Source organism: Pelophylax lessonae, assembly GCF_965119305.1.
Source record: "Pelophylax lessonae genome assembly, chromosome: 4".
In the NCBI taxonomy this organism is placed as follows: Eukaryota; Metazoa; Chordata; class Amphibia; order Anura; family Ranidae; genus Pelophylax; species Pelophylax lessonae.
This window is the reverse complement of record NC_138771.1, coordinates 517,146,803-517,162,061: the sequence shown is the minus strand read 5'-3', so window position 1 is coordinate 517,162,061 and position 15,259 is coordinate 517,146,803. Positions and strand designations below refer to the sequence as shown.

The 15,259-nt window shown below is 44.9% G+C and overlaps 1 protein-coding gene across 1 annotated transcript in view; it reads left to right on the top strand.

Moving 5' to 3' along the window:
• AGK (acylglycerol kinase) overlaps positions 1-15,259 on the top strand; it is a 160,204-nt gene that overhangs the window by 132,993 nt on the left and 11,952 nt on the right. The window contains exon 12 of the mRNA XM_082256998.1: positions 12,748-12,895. Within this exon, the coding sequence (XP_082113124.1) occupies positions 12,748-12,895 (148 nt within the window). The remainder of the gene's footprint in view (positions 1-12,747; positions 12,896-15,259) is intronic.

Below are 15,259 nucleotides of genomic sequence, written 5' to 3'. Positions count from 1 at the left end.
GTAGTGCACTCACTCGCTGCAATAATTTTAAATCACTACTGCAGTGCAGTCAGTGCAAAACTGCTAGAAAAAAAGCTAGACAAACAGCTACACATTGGATTGGAGTCAGTGGACTACCACTGCAGTAGTGCACTCACTGCAATGATTTTAAATCACTACTGCAGTCAGTGCAAATTAAACTGCTAGAAAAAAAGCTACACAATAACAAACAGCTAGAAAGTGGATTGGATGAGTCAGTGGACTACTGCTGCAGTAGTGCACTCACTGCAATGATTGTAAATCACTAACTGCAGTCAGTGCAAAACTGCTAGAAAAACAGCTACACAGTGGGGAGTCCGTGGACTACTGCTGCTGCAGTAGTACTCACTCACTGCAATAATTTTAAATCACTACTGCAGTGACTGCACTGCAGTAGTGTTTTAAAATTATTGCAGCAGTGAGTGGCGCACTACTGCAGCAGTAGTCCACTGACTCCAATCCACTGTCTAGCTTTTTTTCTAGCAGTTTTGCACTGACTGCAGTCAGTGCAGAACTGCTAGAAAAAAAAGCTAGACAGTGGAATGGATTGGAGTGGAGTGGACACTAGTACTATACTACTACACTTTCAATGCTCCCAGTTAAGTAGAACAATATTATAGTGCAGAAAGCATAACATTTCAGCGTGTTCGCCAGTTAAACGGCTTCTGTTTTTTTTTTTTCATAAATTGCTATCACTTTACTAAAAACACACTCACTTGTTACCGAGGAAGGAGGAGCAGAAAGGTGTCTTTTGTAGCGTGCCTCATTTTATTTCCACCACTGTAGAGGATCACCACTTCTTTTGTCAATTACTTGTTCCTTCAAATAGAGATGAAGTTCATCCAGGCTCATTATTGCAGATTCAGAAGAATCCTCCGCACAAGGCTCCAATAAAACACTGAACATGGCATCTATTTGACCACGATGAAGTTTCTCTTCTGTCCGTTGTCTTTTTGGACATTTTTCTCTTTTTGGAGCATCCTGATCTTCCACATTTGACATTTATTTTCGGCAGGAACTTCCTGCACTTCTGTTGAATATCTTCTGTCAGCCATTGTTTTGCCCTGGCCAATACATCATCAGAAGAGAAAGGATGGTTCTTGTATCGAGGATCCAAAAGACATGCAAGCACAACATTTTTATTCTCTTCATGCGTCTCAAAACTTTTGGCGAGGCTTTCCATCATGGCCTGCCTACATGTTTTATTGCCACATGTGTTGGGTCCTTCTTTTTCTTGAAGAAGCATCTTCAGCGCACTCACACATGGGATGACAGATGACACAGATGAGTCGTAATGACTCCCCTCTAGTGTCACTTCCTCTGTGGGGAGGAGGGTCTCAATGACATTGGCTACAATGTCCCACTGATCAGCAGAAGGACAAGAATGTCCTCTATATTCACCTGAATATATGGTAAGAGCTCGCTTCTGCTCCAGCTGGCGCCCCGCATGTAGATTAGGGAGCAGGACGCATGGATAGGGTGGGCGGTGCCCCTGCGCCCCCAACGCACCAGCCGCCACTGGGATTGGTTCGCTGTGCCGCTGCTCACGGCGCGCTGCTCACCGCTCAGTCAGGAGAACTAGATGCAGGGCAGACTTCTACTCACTGTGAGTCCCGACTTCTCTGCCTTTGACACTGTCTTCCATCGAATGTTCCGGCGATGTGACTATCGCCCAGGCTCACCGCACGATGTCGATGTGAACATCGAATATCGTTCAGCCCTACTTCCAAGGTTTCTCAGTTGTTCTCGCTCTGGCAGGATGATATACCTGCACTTGCGGATGATGACTGGGAGGATGGCCTCCAACAATATCTTCCTCTGATGGTCTCAGCGCGTGATAGATTTACCCAGCTTGAGTTCTTACACCGGTCTACTATTCCCACTGGACCAGAAAAAGACTAAATAGCACATTTGCAAAGGAAAAATAGAACTTAGAAATATTATGATAGATAAGATGTAAGTCTCTGTATGTAGATAAACATATACAAGGAATCCTCTCCAAGAAAATAAAGGTACCAAGTGTGTTAAAGTTTATTTTAAAAACATAATTTCGGTGTTTAATTTAGAATTATGTATGTATATGGTGTCAGACCTATTTGCTTTTTACTAGTTCATGCTCTGCTTCCTGCTCTGCAGTGCTAAACAACAGTTGTACTTTACCACTCCTTCTCACAATGCAAGTCTAGAAGCAGTCTCGCTCACACTGAAAACAAAACGCTTCCTGTGTGACTGATATTTTATCTCAACAGCAGTTGAGCTGGAGATTAAATGAAGCCACGTCAACTACACAGATCCCGCTTGTAATTAACCTATAAATATCTATAAGACCTCATGCACACTGGACGTATTTAATGTTGCAATTCGGGGCGCAACCAGGAGGAAAGGCCTTTAGGAGAGATGGCAAAACTTCCAGTGTGCATTGAGGCCCAAATGTCATTCTTTTACCACAAATGAATGAAACGCTAAATACAATGTAACCATATTCTTGTTATATTGTATTTATCTATGTCACTTACAGAATGTGCATGTACAGACTCTGCCTGTAAGTATAATTTCTCTATCGTTCATCAACAGTTGCAGCTCCTTATCTTCATGACTCATAGGGTTATGCTCCTCCTTCTAGGAATAGGCACTAGGCAGGAAAAAAAACTTAACGCCTATGAGGGCTGTCCCTGCAGGCATAAACCCTCAGACTCTGCTATCCTCAAACAGTTTAGATCTGCCTAGTGTTATGAATAAGACCTAACTTACTCCTGGGACTACGGTCTTAGCTGTAACAGGGAAAGTTTGTGATTTTTTTATTTTTTTTAACTAGTTAGTTTCTGAGGACCAAGATCCAGAGGAACTACAAGCAACAATCTAGATAATCTAGATCCTTAAGGTCTCCCAGCCTGGCCAGCGAGCGTGAGCAGGTTATGGTCCAGAACTAGGCCTCGCCATGACCGTGCCCCGATGGATGGGGACGAGCCTGCGAGTGGACATTCTCGCTGGGACGCATCGACCTGGAACACCTTGAGTCGCAGCTTCCCCTTGGCTGACAGCACCCCCATCCTGGGTGGGAGGTGATCTGTTTCGCAGTGGCGCCCACCTGGTACCATGGTATGGTGAGTAAAATTGTCCCCCCAAACACCCTTGGCAGTCGCGGGTCGGGTGTGGGCCCCTCCCTGGAATGGTTGGACCTTAGGGGCTCCTTCGGTTCCCTGGCATAATCTGGTGTACCCCTTGGCATTCCCCTACCCCTAGCAGGTTTAACCTTGGGGGGGGGGGATAGTAATTCAGTTGTTATGACGCTTATTTGATAGGGGTGGGTCCCTGGCTAGGGACCTTTAGATGCCTATTGTTCTGGGACCCCTTTGGGGGGTCCTGGAGACCGCATGGCGTGCCGTGGGGGCTGCCATTTTGCTGTGGTTTATGATCTCATTAATTTGCATGGACAGCCATTTTCTATACTTCCCCATTGAGAACGTATGAGCGGCCATTTTCTTGAGGTTTGTGGGATGGACAGGCATGCGGCATGGCTTGTAATGATAAAGGCTTCTTCCTCTTCCTGTGCAGATAGTGTTAGTTTCGTTTTTACACTGATCAGGCTGGAACTTCTCTGTGGTGTGGTAACGTTCCTGGGTTTCCCTGTGGGTTTTTTCCTCTCCTGCTCTGCTATTATTACATAATAATCAGGGATTGTGAATCCGCAGCAATAGCGGTAGGACCGCGTTTTTCTCGGTCTTAAAGGGACCATATTGAGCAATGGAGTCACAGGATAAAAATTCACCTGCAGAAAATGCTGGTCGGCTGACCAGGCTTCTAAGAAGGCTGTGATTGATCTTCCTTTTACAGGGGAGAGACTGTTTGAATCCTCCCTGGACGAGTTGATCAAAGGTATCAGGGGGGGTAAGAGCACTAATCTGCCCCAATCCTCTAAGGGCAAGGTGCCCCGTACAAGGCGGGGGCCCTCCTTTACTGCACACAAAGGTCTTTTTTGTGTCTCCGGGTCGCAAGAAAAAGGTAAAGCGTTTGGGTCTTCTGGGGGTTCCAAGAAGTCATGGTCAGGAAAATCTAAGTCCGGCCAATCTAGACCTGCAGACAAGACCTTGACTGCATCAAGGGGTGCCCTCACCCGATTCTGGGGTGGGGGGACGTCTTTGATTCTTTCAGGAACCCTGGACCTCCTTGATTCAGGACAAATGGGTTCACAAACTGATCGGATTAGGATACAAGATCGAATTCCAGTCTCGTCCGTCGGACAGGTTCTTCTCGTCTCATCTTCAGTTATCCCCAGTCCGGTTAAGGGACTTGCGAGGGGCGGTACACGACTTGCTGTTTCAAGGAGTGTTTGTGGCGGTTCCCGCTCAGGAACGTTTTCAGGGGTTTTATTCAAACCTATTCACCGTGCCCAGAGAAGAAGGCAAGGTGCGTCCCATCCTGGATCTCAAGGCCGTGAACCGCTTTGTGCTGGTACAGAGGTTTTTAAATGGAGTCCATCCACACCGTAGTAGCGTCTCTGCATCAAGGAGATTTCTTAGCCTCCATAGATAACAAGGACGCATATCTGCACATCCCAATCTACGCTGGACACCAGCAGTTTCTTCACTTTGCGTAGCAGAGGCGCAATATCAATTTGTGGCATTACCCTTTGGTCTCGCCTCTGCTCCCAGAGTGTTTACCAAGGTACTAGCACCAGTATTAGCACTGCTGCCCCGGCGGGGGATTGCAGTACTGGGGTATCTGGACCATCTCCTATTGAGAGCGGACTCTCATTCAGCCTTGTTGGGGGATCTGAGAATCACGGTCAGAACTATGCAAGAGTTCGGTTGGATATCAATTTCAAGAAATCCACGCTGACTCCGGTTCTGAGACTGGATTATCTGGGCTTCACTCTGGATTCAGCCTTGGCGAGGGTTTTTCTTCCCCTGGACAAGCTGCAAAAGTTGTGTGGGGCGATTCAGCTGTTGTTGGACAACAATCTGTCCTCTCTACGAGTTTGCATGCGAGCCTTGGGTCTGATGGTATCTTCCCTTCGAGGCAGTTCCATTTGCTCAGTCCCATATGAGGCTTTTGCAAAGGGAGATTCTTCTAAAATGGAACAAGGATCCAAAGTCCTTGGATTCTGTGATATGGCTGAGCCACAACACAAAATCTGCTCTGTTGTGGTGAATTCAGTCTCCAGCACTGTGCCAGGGCAAGTCCTTCCTCCCGTTGTTTTGGGCGGTGGTAACCATGGATGCCAGCTTGTCGGGCTAGGGCGGGGTGCTGGGGAAGCTCTGTGCCCAGGGTACTTCTGATAAATGTTTTGGAGCTCAGAGTAATAAAGCTTTGTCTGAGTCACTGGACAACTTGCCTGCAAGGTTGTCCGGTTTGGATTCAATCAGACAGCGCCACGGCTGTGGCTTACATCAATTACCAGGGGGGGCACCAAGAGTGTCTCGGTGGCCGAGGATCTGGCCTGGGCAGAAAGTTTTGTTCCAGCCCTCTCTGCTGTACACATTCCAGGTATGGATAACTGGCAGGCGGATTTCCTGAGTCGTCAGGTGTTGGATCAAGGGGATAGGTCCCTACACTACGAGGTGTTCCGTCTCCTGTGTGTTCGGTGGGGGACTCCCGAGGTTTTTGCAGAAAGGGGTTGAACAGCGGTTGGCTTTGGGTACTATCAAAGGCCAGGTTTCGGCTTTGTCTATATATTTTCAACGCCCGTTAGCCACGCATGTCCTAATCCAGACTTTTATTCAGGGAGTGCGCCATATGGCTCCTCCGAGGCGATCCCCCTTGCCGTTACCTCTGTGGGATCTAAATCTGGTGTTATCTGTTCTTCAAAAGCCTTTTTAAAAAATTTGGGAGATTTCGTTGCTTTCTTTGTCTCAGAAGGTTGACTTCTTGGTGGCGATCACTTCTGCCTGCAGGGTATCTGAGTTGGTGGCGTTGTCTTGCCGCTCACCTTATCTGTTGGTACACAGGGATAAGGTGATACTTCCACCTTATCAGTCGTTCCTTCCTAAGGTGGTTTCTGATTTTCATCTGAATGAAGACATTGTGTGGCCTTCACTTTGCCCTAAACTTCAGCATCCTAAGGAGTATGCCTTGCATTCTTTGGATGTGGTTCGGGCGATCAGGGTTTATTTAGAGACCACTGAGTCCTTTAGAAAATCAGACGCTTTTTTTGTCCTTACTGATGGACCTTGTAAGGGATTGGCTGCATCTCCTGCGTCCATTTCCAGATGGATTAGGCAGATTGTGGTACAGGCCTATTAACTGAGGGGTCAGGTTCCTCCTTTCCCAGTGAAGGCTCATTCTACAAGAGCGATGAGTTCCTCTTGGACTTTTTCGCCATTAGGCATTGGTGCTACAAGTTTGCAAGGTGGCAACTTGGTCGTCTGTGCATATGTTCACAAAATTCTACAAGGCACTGTAGATGTGTTGGCATCTCTGGATGCTTCTGTTGGCCACAAGGTTTTGCAGGCTGCAGTTTAAAATAGAATTCTGTTTAGTTTCTCTTTAAGGGGTTCATTTTTTCCGGGTGAGCTCCAGTTGTTCCTGGTTGAGCTCCATGTTACCCGATTGGCTAAATTTAGCCATTGGGGACTTATGTTTCGTTTCTGCGTTGTTTCCCACCCCTCATGATTATACTTCTTTCGGACATCCCTATGAGTCATGAAGATAAGGCGCTGCGTCTGTTAATGAACGATAGAGAAAACTTGATTTTTGTAAAAAACTTACCCTAAAATCCTTTTCTCTGAAGTTCATCGACAGACGCAGCACCCGCCCCTCTACTTCTGAGTTATGGGGGTTTTTTTGTCTTCTAAACACTGCTTGCAAGTAAACTGTTTGAGGATAGCAGAGTCTGAGGGGTTATGCCTGCAGGGACAGCCCCCGTAGGCGTGGTTAAATTTTTTCTTGCCTAGTGCCTATTCCTAGAAGGAGGAGCATATAACCCTATGAGTCATGAAGATAAGGAGCTGCGTCTGTCGATTAACTTCAAAGAAAAGGATTTTATGGTAAGTTCTTACAAAAATCCAGTTTTTACACAGGAGTTGCTAAAATTGCTGCGGCAATAGTGCTTGGAGAGCTGTAGCCAGGCAAGAAGAGTAACGAGTTGAAGGTACATTCTAGAAAGGTTGTTAAATTTTTTTTTACGGCTCATTTCTTACACCCAAATACATTTTTTTTTTTTAAATGCAGCTAATGTAAGTACTTGAACTGTACTTGGCTTTAAACTCTTGCAGTCCCATGTATATCAGAGCTCAGACTGGTAGCAGGAGGGGGCAAGACTGGGAACCAATCAGTTGTAGTGCATGCAAATGTGTTGTCAAGGAACATGTTGATACGAATAAGAGAGAAGAGTAAGCTTGCGTATGACCTCATCAGTTCAGGCTGCTTCTGCTCTTTTACAATGCAGTTAGCAGACAGGGTGAAAATAAGACACTGTTGTATTCCTTAACTGTAAGTGGTGTCATCCACCTGTTATGGAAGAAATGGATTGGATGGCAGCACTCCAAAAAATGAGTCCTTGAAGAAAACAAAAATGCAGAAATGCAGAAAATGCATAGCAAACTAAGTGTAGAGTGTAGGAATCACAGAGTCTATGATTAAGCACCAGCTTGGGTGCGAAACGCATTAGCTGCCAGTGTCATCATCTCCGCTGTGGTATGATCATCCTTCATGTATTTCTGCATTTTTGTTTTCTGTAATAAAGGACTCATTTTTTGGAGTGCTGCCATCCAGTCCATTTCTTCCATATGCTTCTGTTGCAACCAAGGCGTGCACCTGAATTTCCTCTCTGAGGCTGAACTTTGATCGGACACTTCTTGTCCTGGAGCAACACAGTGTCTTGCTGGTGTCATCCACCTGGCTGTGCTGAGTGAAGAGGCTGAACAAAAAAAAAAAGTCAACAGATTCCTTCATCCACGCAAGAGAGGTAGATAGAGGAATCCTCCTTAATGAGACACTGTATTCCGATGTCAAAATACAGTGATCAGCATATACAGCCGGCTGATCAAGAAAAATTTCCCAACAAGTCCTTTGGATAAAAGTCAATCTAGTGATAGACTTCTGTCAAACAGACTCTTGGTCACACATGGATTGAAACTCCGCCAGCCCCTGCTGAACCAGTTGAATTTCAATCTATCTATCTATGACCAGCTTTAGCCTTTAACAGCATCTGGCATCCAACGCTTGGAGAAGGACAAACATCATTCTCCATACTGCTCCTGGAAACTTTGATCGGGGTGGATTCCATATAATAAAGTTAATATTAAAAGTAAGCTTACTCTTTAAAAGTTCATCAGTGCGCCTGTCGACCAAATTATTGAGTATAGCAAGAGATAATTATCTGCTAACGATCAGAAGTACAATGCTTTTTTTTGTTCTTTCCATATGGTGTGAAGATTTGCCTCTCTAGAGTTACAATTACCAGACCTGAGTCACAGCTACAATTTAGAACCTAAGTGCACATAATGATATTTATAACGACGAACTTTGACGGAAAGAGACAGGACTGAAGCAGGTTCACAAAGCTCTGACTGATGAGGGCTCGGAAGTGGAAACAGAACATGCAATTAGGGCAGACGGAGGTGATATTTTGGGCTCAATGGACCTGTTTTAGCAGCATTTATGTGCACTGCTAAGATTAACAGTGAGTGACAAATCACTTAAACTCTTTTTGCGCAACAGCGAAAAAAAGATGGTTATTGAGCTAATATCTTTACTGATCTGAGCTGTGTTTGATATAATCTTACCAGGTGGATCTATTTTTAGGGCAGTCTATTTTTCAACTAGTAGGCAATTTAGTTTTACTCTATTGTCAGGTATGTTACGCGCAGTACCACCTCTGGGGAAACCTTAGGGTGAAAATTCAGTATCCTAATATAATTAATTACTTTCCCTTTTTTTTTTTTTTTTTTTTAATTGCCTCCCCTGCAAAAGAAAAAAAAAAGCCCATAATCAGTGTGGTGGATGTGATGTCAGACCACTGCCACCATCACCAACTTGTGACAAATGGCTGATCAGCCTTACACCACGCGATTACTGATAAATGATAATGCCACCCTCCAGGTTCCAGCTCGCAGGACCACAAGTGCCAACAGACTGAGAGAGATTTTAACTGGGTTTGATTAACCCTTTACTCTCCCACCAGAGTTTTTCATCCAAAAATATCAAATGTTCACAATATTAGCAATAGCATTTATGACCTAAAAATGTCTGTAACACCCACTGTCACTACAGACAGCTATATCTAAAGATTTACCATATAGCAGCGTTCTTCATAGAGACTATGATTCTTTAAGTTCCACATTAGTGCATTAGAGACAATATTAAAGTAGAAGTTCAGCTTAAAACTAACTAACACTAAATTTACTCACAGCAACATTCTAAGACTAACCTATCTAGCCCTGTAAATAAGAAATCGCTATACATACCTTTTCTGCAGCCATTCCGGTCCCAGGCTGAGCTATGGGAGTTTGTAGAAGAGGCAGCCGACAACAGAAGCCCTATAGTAACTCTATGTAAGAAGTAATTTCCCAGCCGTTGTCTGCTGTCTCCTACACAGAGCATATCGCCGCTGGAGACTGGATCGGATCAGCTTCAGAAAAGGTATGTATAGCGATTTTTGCTTTATAGAGTTAGATAGGTCAGTCTTAAAATATGGCAGCATGTAGATTTAGAGAGAGTTGTAGGCTGAACTGCTATTTTAAAAGAGAAGTATGGGAATACATTTTTTTTTTTTTTTAAATCATTCATACTTTGCTGCATCGGTCCCCTGCCTGCTCTAACACTGAGAACCGAGCGATCAAACACCGTCCATCGCTCAATTCTAAGGGGTCCCTGAGCAGAGAGCTGGTGACTGTCAGTCTGTTGTCTGCTCTACCTGCCCCCCACTCACTGGAGCACTGGGCTGTGGAGGGGCCAGGAGCGGCAGGCTCAGGCTCTCAGCGGCTTGCTGGTTCAGGCACAGGGGCGGATCCTGACATATGGTCACAATCTTGCCCAAACCTGGACCGGGTCTGTGACGTCAGCAGACCTCAGCATGCTGTCTGCTGAAAACGGCTCACGGGAGTACATGGCTGTACTTCTCCTTTAACGATTTTTAAATATTGTTTAATAAAAAAAGACTGGTAAGAAAAAATGGTGCAGAAAAAAGGTATTACCAAGTTCTTGTTAAAAAGGCTTGCCTAACCTGATTTGACAGGGAGTTCACCCCCAAGACCAAGCCCATCTATTCAGATTTGGAAGCTGGTATTTCGGGCCGCTCCTGGACTTCAGGCTGTCCCCAGTCCTCCTTGGCTTGTAGTGTTTTTTTTTTTTTGCTGTGTTGCTCACCTCTTATTTGTGGACTGTGTACTTTTGGACCTGGCCGCTGGTAGGGGGGTACAGGCAGTCCTTTCATACCAAACTTGGGCTCCAACAGATCAGTAGTGGGACCCAGCGAAGACTGCCTTTGGCTTTCTCTCGGGTTGCAGTATGTTTTCTGTAGATCTACTCTTTAGTATTCTGCGCAACAGCAGGTGGGTACGCTCTCACACCTCAGTGGTTTCTCCCTGGGCAGATGAAGGTGGTGAGCAGGACAGGGCTGTGGCTGACCTCTGTCCTCAGGCCCAGGTGACCACTTTGACTAATCCAGCTGCTGAAAATGGGAGAGGAGGAGGAGGAGAAGCAGAAATGACCAGCAGATCTTCCATCTCCAGCCATGTAGTAAGAGGCTGATGGGGAGAGGATTTTCCCTGCAGGAATTTCCCCTATCTGTGCTGCTTGGGACCCCTACTCTGGCTGACACACTGCACACAAGCAGCTGGGGAACTACTCCCTGCTCTGCCAATACATATTGTTCACTGATTGCCCTATCACTTTATACTGCTTACTGATTGCCCTATCACTTCATACTGCTTACTGATTGCCCTATCACTTCATACTGCTTACTGATTTCTCCGCCACTACATACTGCTCACTTACTTCCTCACTACTACATGCTGTTCACTAACTGCTCTGTCACAACATAATGCTCACTGACTGTCCTATCCATACATACTGCTCACTGACTGCCCTGCCACCACATACTGCTCTCTGAATACCCCACCAGTTCATACTGCCCTGCCATTATACAATGTTCACTTATTGCCCTGCAACTGTCAGTAGCTCCCAGCCTGCTCTGCACTGCCACTAGGTATTATGCATGACCCCATACTTTGTACTACAGCATAATGCTTATTGCCCTGTAACTTCATGCTGGTCTGCACTTTCCTACTGCTACATACCACACACTCGTACTGCTCACAGCACTTTCTCTATGTACTGCTCTGCACTGAATGACTGAACCTACATACTGTGGCTACACATTGCACTCATTAGTACAGACAATTAAACTGAGCAGGGGAGCGAAGGGAGCCCTTTCAGGTGGGAGTGTATGGGGCCCCATGATTTCTGTTAGCGGTCTTGCTTGTGGACATCCGGACTGTATTTAAATTTCTGTGTCCCTCAACAGATTTTTTTTTTTACTGGGGCAAAGGTCTCGCCGTCTGTTTTTTTTTCTTTTTTTTCATGCCTGTAATACTGCTTTGCTACAAAACTGAGGGATAATTGGTAAAGGATGTATACAATATTTCCCACCAGTTATTTATTTCTGTGATCTGTAAACTGTATGAAAATGTCTCCACTTTCCCTTAGCTATTATTGCATAGTTAGTGTGTCACTGGGTGTGCGCAACCCTTACTGTTACTGAAAAGTATGCATTACAGAATAAGCAAGCTTATTGTAAAGCTGAACTATAAAATCAACTACTAATGAAGCTATATATTCATTAAAAATCATTAAATGTATTAATAAATACAGCTAGTGTAGATGAAAAAATATCAGATCTTCTATAAATGACTGTATCGTATCAGCCCCCTAAAATTAGCTATAAAACCAAATTCAGAGTGGGAAAGGAAGGTTTAGCCAATGAGGCTCTACTGCATGCATACATGCTGACAGGGAACATACTTATAGCACAGTGGAGTAGAACGATCTGGAGGGATGACCCATCAGAAGAGTTGATTTACTAAAACTGGAAAGTGCAAAATCTTGTGCAGCTCTGCATAGAAACCAATCCGCTTCCAGGTTTTATTGTCAAAGCTTAATTAAATAAGCTGAAGGTAAAACTTGATTGGCTACCGTGCAGAGCTGCAACAGATTTTGCACTCTTTACTTTTAGTAAATGAACCCCAGTGTGTTGCTACTACTTCATTATTCAATTAGCAGACTGGAGGTTTGGTCCTCACTAAGCTTTTCTGCTGCAATTAAATATCTGGCTGTGCTGTCTTGTAGGGGTTTCTAGATCAATAAACCGTCTGAACAAAATTGTACATTTTTTGGCAGGGAAACCCTTTTCCATAGACGTCTTTCAGCTGTGCATTTGTTAGGGGCAACTTCATAAGACAAAATGAACTAACCCATACCAACCAATCAGAATTATTAAGCTACCTTTTCTAGTTAGGAGGCTCGCTGAGGTCTGTCACTGTCCTGTCATCCTCCTGTTCTGGTAACATGCTACCCAAATGTCAAAAAACAGACCCCCAATGTATTTTTAAATTCCTCTCTGTTTTGGGGCTCCATTATAAACCATTTATAGGTCTTCCTGTACAATTTTTATTCTTTTGGAAGCTCAACTGTCACTGGCTTTCAAGCAGTCTGGTAAAGATGGTGGTATGGAGTTCTTCCAGACTCATACATAAATAAAGGGTGCCGGTCTTGTTGTCATTGTTTCAGGAATGGCCCCAGAGACATCAGGCCTCTATCTTGTTCTTGGGACCCACTGAGCGCCCTCCAGAGGAATCCGAGGAAAAACCAATACGCCCATCTCTTCTTGTTAGAATATACCGAAGGCTTGCCAACTACTGGTCACCCCCAAAAATTGGTAAGCTTGCTCTTTGTTTGGCTTTTTTTTTTCTGATATGCTGACATGTGGTTAAGCGCTGTGCAAGCTAATAGCGCTGTATAAATCCTGTATAGTATGCTTCTCCTAAAACATTGTTCATTTGTGTACAAAGCTGTGTGAAAATGTTTATTTACTGGGTTTCAGCATAAATGGCTCCTAAAAGTGTTCTGAGCTACATCGAAGTCTTAACAATAAATAAATAAACAATCTTACACCCTGTTCACACTGAATGCGGCTTTGAAATCACGCTACTTCAGTGCGATTTCAAAGCCGCCAGTCAGTGCAATTTCATGTGCAGCTTACCAACATCTGTGCGACTTCATGCACAGATGTCTATGCAAGCCGCACATGAAATTGCCAAAAATAGTGCTAGAACCCACACCAATTTGAACAGTTCCAAAGGGTGCGACTTGTCATGCATTTTTACAGGGTCAAATTGAATTACAAGTCGCAGCGGTGTGAACGGGGGCTAATTTAGGTAACTACACATATGATTTTACTTTGCTGTATCTGTACTGAACTAGTATTATAAACTATCAAGGTCACTGATGGCAAAGGGACACAAAATTGAAGACCAGTCATTTTTAAACTTGTGCATTATAATCTTGTATATTGCTAATCAATAAATGTCCCACGCCAAAAACAAAGTCCAGTCATGGACCTCGGCCTCCCTCTAAATGCCTCAGCTACTTAACTAAGTTTGTAGACCCCGGTAAATGCCAGGTCCCAAGTAATGGCATAGTGAGATATGGCAACGAGACCAGTGGGCGACTGGCTCTAACACCAAAAGGTGTTGTCGACACTTGCTGCCACCTCCTGATCCTCACACATACCTACTGTCCGTCACTATGGTGGCCTGCCTCCCTGGTCTGTAGTAATGTGTAAGGCAGGAAGGGGCTAGCACTGTGCTGAAGGTTTTCCTGTTGGATTGATCTGGGATTCGCCAGTAACGGTAGTAACAATACAGTTGTGGAGGCTGCTACAAGTATGTACAGGCACTCCTAGGTACAGTGCCTTGAAAAGTATTCATACCCCTTGAAATTGTCCACATTTTGTTATGTTACAACCAAAAACGTAAATGTATTTTATTGGGATGTTATGTGATAGACCAACACAAAGTGGCACATAAGTGAAGTGAAAGGAAAATGATTAATGGTTTTCAAAATTGTTTACAAATATCTGAAAAGTGTGGTGAGCATTTTGTATTCAGCTCCCTTTACCCTGAATACCCCTAATCTAGTGGAACCAATTGCCTCCAGAAGTCACCTAAGTAGTAAATAGAGTCCACCTGTGTGTAATTTAATATCAGTATAAATACAGCTGTTCTGTAAAGCCTTGCTAGGTTTATTAAAGAACCTTAGTGAAGAAACAGCATCATGAAGGTCAGGGATAAAGTTGCAAAAAGGTTTAAAGCTGGGTTAGGTTACCGAGACAGGTAGGCAAACATACTAAGACATGGCCGTCCACCTAAACGGACAGGTCAGACAAGGAAAGCATTTAATCAGGGAAACAGCCAAGAGGCCCATGGTAACTTTGGAGGAGATGTGCAGAGATCCACAGCTCAGGTGGGAGAATCTGTCCACAGGACAACCATTAGTCGTGCACTCCACAAATCTGGCCTTTTATAAAAGACTTGTAAGAAGAAAGCCATAATAAGTCCTGTTTGCAGTTTGCAAGAAGCCATGTGCGGGACACAACAAACCTGTGGAAGAAGGTGCTCTGGTCAGAGGAGATCAAAATTCTCTTTCGTTCATTGATGGACACATCTCCTTCTCTTCATGACCATTGGGTTATACTGCCCCCTACAGGAGTAGGACACTAAGCAGAAAGAATCTGGCTACGCCTATGGGCAGTCCCACGTGGTATACTCCCTCTCTCTGCTATAGTTACTCTTTTTTTTTTTTTCTGCCTAGTCAGGAGTAAGGACCTAGTTCCTTGCTGGGATCTCTGGTCCTGGCATTTTTTTCTTTTTAATTAGAAATGTTTCTCCTGGTTTTTTCCTGTGAGATCTGCAATCAACTGCCTGACTGGGCGATGGGCTGGATAATCTAGATCCAGTGGTCACCCCAGTCTGGCCAGTGAGCGTGCGCAGACCTCAGCTCCGCGCTAGGTCGGCCGTGACATAGCCCTACCTGACAGGGGCTAGCCTGCAAGTTAAACGCCTCGCGAGATCACATACGACCAGGTCTCGGCCCAAGTCGCAGCGTTCCTCCTGGCTGGCAGCCCCCCATTTCTATGGAGAGGAGGTTCTGTCTGGAGCGGTGCCCACCTGGTTCCTGGTATGGGGAATAGCTGTCCCCCCCCTCTCCCCCTGGAGGGTTTTGGGGTGGATGTGGGCCCCTC